The 8,330-nt window shown below is 49.1% G+C and overlaps 1 protein-coding gene and 1 long non-coding RNA gene across 2 annotated transcripts in view; one reads left to right on the forward strand and one right to left on the reverse strand.

Moving 5' to 3' along the window:
- The window catches only part of FAS (Fas cell surface death receptor), a 36,717-nt gene extending 33,151 nt beyond the window's left edge, over nt 1-3,566 (reverse strand). Inside the window, exon 1 of the mRNA XM_028104618.2 lies at nt 3,437-3,566. Coding sequence (XP_027960419.1) covers nt 3,437-3,466 — 30 coding nt within the window. The 5' untranslated portion in view covers nt 3,467-3,566. The remainder of the gene's footprint in view (nt 1-3,436) is intronic.
- A 781-nt stretch (nt 3,567-4,347) lies between these two features.
- On the forward strand, nt 4,348-7,769 carry LOC114210236 (uncharacterized). The gene is made up of 2 exons (XR_003609493.2): nt 4,348-4,603; nt 6,495-7,769. It is a non-coding gene; the product is annotated as an uncharacterized LOC114210236 (long non-coding RNA).
- Nucleotides 7,770-8,330: the final 561 nt, after the last annotated feature.

The following is an 8,330-nucleotide window of genomic DNA, read 5'->3' on the forward strand; positions in this document are numbered from 1 at the left end:
CTTTTTATGTGTGGCCTTTTATTATTTTTCATCATAAGGGAATAGTCTTCAGTACCTATTACGAAACATGTGCTCACTGAGGGACTTTTGGGACCCAAGATAATTTACCAAAAGGCACTTTGCCCACTAGGGGTTTTCAAGTGGGGGATTTCCTTATTCAGGTTTTTAAACATCTCTTAAATGTTGGCTATTTTCTCCAACTGCTGTTTGTATTATAGTCATCTGGTTTCCCGTTAGCATTCTGGAAGCCTTTGGAGAGATTCCTGAGATACTGACAGGTCCACTGTAAGAACTATTTAGAAGTAAATTACTTGCCTAGCATCCCAGAGAGACTTATATCCAAATCCTGGGTCCCCTTTGCCTCTCACTATTTCACCTTTCCCCCTCTAAACTTAGGGCGAGAAATAAAACCTCTTTTTCTAAATTAAACTCTCATTTACCACTAGGGGTGGTAAGCGGATGTCAGAGACAGACACCAGGAGACTTTCTTCATCTCCCTGTGGCCCTGCTGGGCTCCAGTACCAATTTCATTTCTGCCTCCCCATCTTGCCATCACTTACAAATTGGTGTTTTCCCCTCCCTCCAGGTTGTTATTGTTTTAGATTACATTTCACAATTTTGTTTCAGTTTAAAAACTTTTCAAGTCCTTTGTGATAGAAGTAAAACCCATTAAAAAAAAAAAAAACAACCATTTCATGTTTCTGAGGCCGGTTTAAGGAAAAATGATTAAATTAGACATTAAACAGCCGTTCTTTGTCCACTGAAAATCTTCGATAGGATTCGTTATAAATACACTGGTTTCTTTTCAAATGCCCTCTCCTTTCCCTTGGCCATAAATTGAAGACAACTGCTTTAAGAAATGGAGAAGAAACTGAGTTTGTACTAACTGCCTGACCACAGACTTCAACAGTATAAATAAAAACCTATCAGAGCCATGTGCTGAAAGGAAGGAAGGAAGGAAGGAAGGAAGGAAGGAAGGAAGGAAGGAAGAAAGAAAAGAAAGAAAGAAAGAAAGAAAAAGAAAGAAAAAGAAAGAAAGAAAGAAAGAAAGAAAAAGAAAAAGAAAGAAAGAAAGAAAGAAAGAAAGAAAGAAAGAAAGAAAGAAAGAAAGAAAGAAAGAGAAAGAAAGAAAGAAAGAAAGAAAGAAAGAAAGAAAGAAAGAAAGAAAGAAAGAAAGAAAGAAAGAAAGAAAGTAAAGAAGGAAGGAAGGAAGCATTGGCCATAGCTACTTCTCACACAAATTTCTATATTAGGTCTGACTCTTTTTCAAAGTCTCCTTTAGACATTTGTGAGTTGTTTGAGGATTTCAGACATTTCTTGTAGGTATCACAGACACAACAGGTAGAAACTATAGGAGAGAAAAGGGAAGGCGAAGGGGGTGGAAAGAAGAGAAGCACAGAAGGAAGAGACACAGGAGGCAACAAAGACAAGGGCACCAGAGCCCAACAAGGAGGACAAGAGAATGAGGTGCCCCCCCCACCTACTTGCAGCCCACTCACCTGGTCACACAAAACCTGCATCTGTGTTCCCTGTAATTAACACTCCCACCCCCATTTGATTATTCTCGCTACTACTAAGTAAGCACTGCTAAGTGCAAAGGCACAGAAGCGAGTGTTTGTGGGAGACACACCAGATGACACGACAGACAGCGTGGAAACTTCTTTAAGAATACAGGTGTGCTATTGGGCAAGTGGTGGGTGCAAGGCAGGATTCTGTGTAACTCAATTTAAGAGTCACGTTAGAGGGGCAGAATGGAATGTACCCTACGAAACGTAGACAGTGATTATCTAAGTGATAGGGTTATGTCAGATTTGTTTTCAGAAGAAAGAATTTTGTCTGCATTTATAAATTTTGTTTAATAAACCTTAAATTTCTTAATCTCCTAGGCCATATATTATATGTAAACATAATAAACAAATATTTAACTTATTACAGATATTATAAGTATATACAAATAATTACATATACATACGCGTGTGTGCGCATGTGCATTCTTTCAGAAAAAACAAAGTGTCCTTGGTGCTTTAAATATGCATTTCTGGCAAAGATGCTAAGTTAAACAAGTGTAACTCCCTCTGGGCTTTGATAATTTTCCTACGCTGACTAGTACTTCAGTCCCAAGAACTGAGAGAGATTTTTCAAAGCAACCAACACTGTAATAATGCAATGGTTAAGGATAGGACAAAAAAGAGCGTGGTCTGAGTTGAACAAATAGTTCGATTTTGAATATTAAATTTTCTCTAAGAGTTTCTAAACGAACCCAGATATTGCACATTACTTCCAAAAGAGTCAGTGAGATTTTTTTTTCTCCCCTCCCCCCCATGGTAAGATGGTTCCGGGCACCACTGCCTCTTTCCTTTCAACTTTTGGTGTAGTCTGGAAGCCAGGTGCCATCAACAAACGCGCCTGGACTTTGGAAACAGGTCTAAGTCAAGTCCCAGCTCTGCCACTTAACACTAGCTGTGTGATCTCAGCTGAACGACTTGAGCTTTCTGGCCTCCATTTCGCCATCTGTGAAATGGAGCTGAAGAAGGCATCTCCCTCACCCCGCGGCTGCTGTGACTTTTGCCTGAGGTGGCCTTGATAACATGGTCCCATCACGCTGCTCGGAACTTGGGGTCGGTCCCCATAAGATGAAAATCCACGGACCCTCGGGGGCTTCGGCACTCAAATGAACCGAGTCTCCTGGATTGGCCACCAAGCGGACAGTTGTGCGCTAGGGACTCTCCCCAAGAGGGGCTGCGGCCCAGGCTTCCCGGCCAAGTGCAGGTGCGCGGGGGCGTGCGCGCCGGGAGCAGGTACCACCGCCCGAGCCGCGAGGCCCGGATTCCCCCGCGTCCGGGGCACAGAAGCCACCGCCGGGGTGCGAGCGAGGGAGACGGCGAGAAGAAAAGGGAGGGCGAGAAGAGAAGGCAAGACAAGACAAACCTGAGTCAGTGACTCACAGTCTTAAGGAGAAGTATTCCCGGAAGGGAAACAAGAACAGTTTCTTTTTCTGCGTGGTGATAAGAAGGTAAACAAGCCTCCAGAGGCTCATTCAGCCCCAAGATAACTTTTTCGAGAAAGAAACGGTTTGGTCTGAAGCCTCAACTTTCCCCACTGCCCGGGGGCCGCTTTCTTCCCTAGATCTGAGAGCGAGTGGAAAATGTGCGCTAGGGAGCGGCCGGAGGTCCGCCCGGGGCTCCGTCCCCGACGCCCCCGCCCCCCAACTCCCGGGCGCGCACACCCACCCGCCCCGGAGCCGACGTGCGGCCGGAGACGCAGCGCTGCCCGCGAAGCCCCCCTCCTCTCCCGGCCCGGCCAGCGCCCCGCACAGCGGTCCCCGGGGAGGGGCGCCGGGAGGGAGCGGCTCCCGGACCCCGCGGGCAGGGAGAGCCCCAGCAGCCCGCGGCCGGCCCGCCACCCGCCCGCCGGCGCCGGGCAGGAGCCGACTCACCAGACACGGGATGGCCCAGGTCCCCCACATGGCTGCGGAGCGCCCCGCCGGAGGGCCAGCGCCTCTGCGCCTGCGAGCGCGACCGGCCACCGGCCCTGGGAGGAGTGCCAGCCGCGTGGCCCCTCCCCGAGCCCCGCCGGCCGGGGAGTCAGCTGCCCCACCCGACCCGCCCCGGCCGCTCTTCCCGCTCCCCGGAAGTCTCGGGGCACCTGCGCGGGCTCCGCGGGTGGGCCCCGGGGCCGGGACGCAGGGGGAAGCCCGGCCGGGGAGCGCCCGGGAAGGGGGGGGAGGCGGAAGGGGCGCCCTCGGACGGCGCAGCCCCGCGCGGGGCAGAGGGTGGGGGTGGGGGCGGCCGTCAGGCTTTGTTGCACAAACGGGCATTCCCCGTGCGGAGGCGTTTCCGCGGGCGGCTGGCGGGCGCGGTTCAGGTGAGGACCCCGGGAGCGGGCTCGCTGTCCTCCGGACACTGTGGTGGCGCGCACCCTGGGACGCTGCGGGGAGCCCCCCGCGTCCTTCTGCGCGCCCGAGCCCGGGCGGCTCGCTGGGAACGCGCGGGGAAGACCCAGCCCCGCTCAGCTCGCGAGTTGTACCGAGTGACAGTCCCCGGACTCCTGTACCAAGTGACAGTCATCCAAGGAAAGGTCCGGATATGGCGCTCTGGGGCTTCTGAAGAGGGGGGATCCCTTCACCTGTATCACTCAGGAGGAGGACAAAGCTAGCGAGTTAGGGCCCATCCCGCAGCTCCAGCCGCATTAAATGTTCACGATGACTCCCCCTTTGTTACTCATTATTTCCTGGCCAATTTTCGTTTTTAACAAAGTTGTAAGTCTTTACTACTTGGGTTAACGCGGCTCAAAGCCACTATTGTTTTGGAAAAGTAGACCTGTCTGTTCAGATGGTTTTGCAAGAATTCTACCGAAGGGAAGTTTGTGTAATGACACCGCTAAAGTGCGATTCTGAAAGCAGTTCCCAGGCCGGGTCAGGAGTGAAGTACTCAGTATTTCTTTACAACCTTGGTCAAGTTCTGAGCCTCCATCAGCTGCCTCTCTTCCTTCTTCCTTCCAGTTGGGTTCATCCCATCAGGAACACTCCATGCCTCTTCCCTTTGGCCCGCTCACTTCTCTCTAGCTTCTTTTGGAAGATTTTTTCAGGCCCCCAAAGCCTGGGGTAAGTCACCCTCTTGGCGGGCCTTCGCTCACCTTAGGGTTTGCACTGCACTTAAGGCCCAGGCTTGTAGGGGTGGATTTGCTTGTTTCTGCCTCACCTTGCAGTGTTGGGTGAGTCCTGCGCAGACCCTGGTGGGCCAGGCCCCTTCCTGCCACTGTTCTGACACAGAACAGACACAAAAGAAGTGAATGGGGGTGGGAGGTGGCATATAGGGGACTCTTAGCAAAAACATTCTTAAATAAAAAGTTCATTGAAATAAAAAAAAAAAATACTGTAAGAAGAAGGAGGGAGGAAAGGAGAGAGAAAGAGAGAAGACAATTGATAAAATCAACATCTCCTGAGTGTGAATTATGAGCCAGCAACTTTCATATACGGTTCTCCCTCACTTAACATTGATCATTTTAGTCCAGGGAGGTGGGTGCTTATTAAACTAACTTTATAAATAAAGCACTGTGGCCAAAAAAGTTTAAGCAACATTGGCAAAGTTGGTTAGTTAATCAATAGCAGAGCCAGGAATTAAACAGGTATTTTTGGTCCTGGGCCCTGCTCTTTCTACCCACCCCACCCTCAACCCCTACCCCAGCAATTACCCTCAGCTTCAATGAGATAGTAATAGGTGCTTTGTGGGGAGACGTGTGTTTCATGGCCAAATGATTTTAGGATATTCTAGATTTTAAAAAATTTAAACAGGTCTCTTAACCAAGACTTCTCAGAGCCTTTACTATGCTCATATGTATTGCCTAGAGGGGGTTTTGATACAGACTGTTGCCCATGCTTGTTTGTCTTCTTAGCGGATCCTTTCAAGAACACCTGCTGGATGAACACCTCACGAATGCTGGTGTTCTAGGGAAAGCCGTTTGGACATTTCTAAAGGTTATTTTTATTTTAACAACACATTCCTAAGGGCCTCCAAGCCTTCAGGGGCAAAGAAATACAATTTTAATAATAGAATTTCAGGCCCTCTCCCAGATGTGGGAGATGTCTTGGACAATCATCCTGGTTTCACTCAAACCATACCATATAGGTTAAAGCTTGTTTCTTCTCCTCTAAAGATAGCCTTGCCACTCAACAGCTCATGCTGAATAACACTTAAACACATATCTGACTATAGAAAAACCTGGGGGGAAAGAAAACCTTCAATACCTCTTCACCACCAAAACTACTTTTATTCTTTCTCCCCATGGGCTTGATGTTTTAAAAATTGTTGTCAACCAAATTGCTCTTACTAAATAGCAATAAGTTGATTGTAATAGTTCCCAACTGTAGTGAGCATCCCTGATTCTTTATCTATGTGTTTTCTCCTTCTTCCTAGTAATAGCACTTCCAGGTTGCCTTTAGAAAAATTGCCGTTCTTTCTTCTTTTCAACTATTTGATGTGGGTGACTGTGTTAGTCAGAGTTCTCAAGAACAACAGAAGCAATAGGAGATAGCTATCTAGTGAGAGAGAGATGTATTTTAAGGAACTGGTTTATGTGATTATAAAGCCTGGCAAGTCCAAAGTCTGCAAGGTAAGCTGGCAGGCTGGGGCCCCAGGGAAGAACGGCGGTTTGACTCGAAAAGCAGTCTGCTGGCCGAATGCCCTCTCTTTCTCAGGGGAAGGCCTTCACCTGATTGGATGAGGCCCACCCACATTATGGAGAGCGCGGCTTTACTCACAGTCTACGGATTTAAGTGTTCATGGCATCTAAAAATACCTTTCCAGAAACATCTAGAATGGTACCGAATAGTTGGGTCCTGTAGCCTCCCCAGGTTGACACATAATTAACCATCCTCCGGCCTGGGTGTGTGTATGTAGGTGGGAGGAGGGAGGGGGCAGGGAACTCCATTTGGTTGAGGCAACCAGCCCATCACATTCTGTTGCCATGAACCCTGTGACCTTTGCTGAAAACAGGAGGACACAAACCTTTTTCCTCTCCACTTGAAGTGGGAATATGTGACGGAAGGAACTGATGTGGTCGTGAAGAGCGCTTGTGGACCCGCCAGGGCTGAAGGCAGAGTCGACTCCTGCAGAGCAGAAACCACGCTGAGAGGCGGAGCCTGGGTGGGTCGCCTGAATTTTGGATTGATTTTGGAGCACCCAGTTATCCAACTCCGTACATTCTCGATGTTTGCTTAAGCCAGATTCTTGCAACTAAAGGATCCTGAATGACGTATCATCAGAGCTTATGATCAGCATAAGAAGTCCTCTGGCATCCAAATTAGTTGTTACAAATTAACTGTTAACATTTTCAGCTGCAGATCAGGATAATGGCCTAAAGCATTAGCCTTTGGAGATGGCTCAAGATGTAGACGTTCCACGCCACCAAAGCACTTTCTACCAGTAGAGGGCCCCAAATACCACATCCGTCAAGTGACAAAACTGCTGTTTCTCTCAATTAATGGAAAGGTATTTTGGTTGTTGGGCGAGGGAAGAGAGAGGTAATCCGTGAACCGGATCACATAGACGTTTTCATCTCCCTGAGAACATATTAGGTCTTACAGGGTTAAAGAAATAACAAGATGCACAGCTCCTGCCATGCTCAATGAATACCAGTTAATATTTTCCCGTTGCCCTTCCTAAATGAGGTGTGCAGGTTGCTAATTTGGGGTCAAAGTTCAGATGGAAAGCAAAGACAAGTTAAATGGCTTGCAGGGCCTGTCCCTCACTACTTCCTGTAGGAATGTGTTCACGGGCCTGAAAGTGCAGCTCAAGGCAAAGTGCTTGGAGCCTGGGGGGACAGAGTCGGAAAGCTTGACCACAGAGATGTGAAACATGTTGTTCAAGCTCCCAAGTTCTCCCACTGAGAACTGTGGCATCGTAGCCTATCTCTTGAGCAAGAACCTGAAGACTGGATTAAAGGACATTTAGACAGTACTAGCCACGATGCAGGGAACATGTGGGCGACAAAGGGGTTGGAGAAATAGCTCCTCCGTACGCCTGGGTGTGACACGGTGGGGACAGTCCTCTCCTGCTGTTTCTGCATGGGGCACCCTACAAGCACATTTGAGAAGCCTGATCACCTCTTGCTGTCCAGAACTAGCCCATGGCAAAATAGGGACCCCAAAACATTATATTGTAATATTACCGTAAATGGAAAATCTGCATTCCTTCCCACAGATAGAGGGTATCCATAAAAAGAAGTTGACAACTATTGAAATAAAATATTTGTCTGTGTGGCACTAGAAATCGTTTCCCAAACCAGCCGGCGGTAAGGCCAAGGTACTTCTGGAGAAGTTGACTGAGGGAGCAGAAGTGACTTCTGCCTGCTTTGATCTTCCAGCCTGCCCTCCGGTGACTGATGGGAAAAGACCCGCAGTCTGGGCCCCAGACCCTCCCCGGGGAGACTGGAAAGGAGGCGAGGTGCAGGAACCCGAGGAGGTGTCATGTGGCGTGGGGGGAGGGGCAGTCATTGCACGGGGGGTGGTGGTGGTGAGAATGGGGGGGACCCTCTACCAGGCACCCACGTTTCCCTGTTAGAAGGGCTGAGTCAGCTTAAGGGAGACAGTGGGTGGGGAAAGGGGAAAGTGAGTCCGGCGGAGCCAGAAGGAGAGGGAGCGGGGGTGTTGGAGGAGAGAGCTTTGTGGGGGGCGGGGGGAAGGGCTGGAGGCCAGTGGAGAGCACACGTCACTTGCAAAGAAGGGAGAAGTAGATGGTTTTCTGCACAAGGCAGTCTTAGTCAACGAATGCAGAATAGTGTCAAGGATAGGCCCATGGACTTAAATCCTACCTGGGAGAAGCTTTGCCTAA

This window comes from Eumetopias jubatus, unplaced genomic scaffold (assembly GCF_037043125.1).
Source record: "Eumetopias jubatus isolate StellerSeaLion01/CBP00866 unplaced genomic scaffold, mEumJub1_p1.0 scaffold_17, whole genome shotgun sequence".
In the NCBI taxonomy this organism is placed as follows: domain Eukaryota; kingdom Metazoa; phylum Chordata; class Mammalia; order Carnivora; family Otariidae; genus Eumetopias; species Eumetopias jubatus.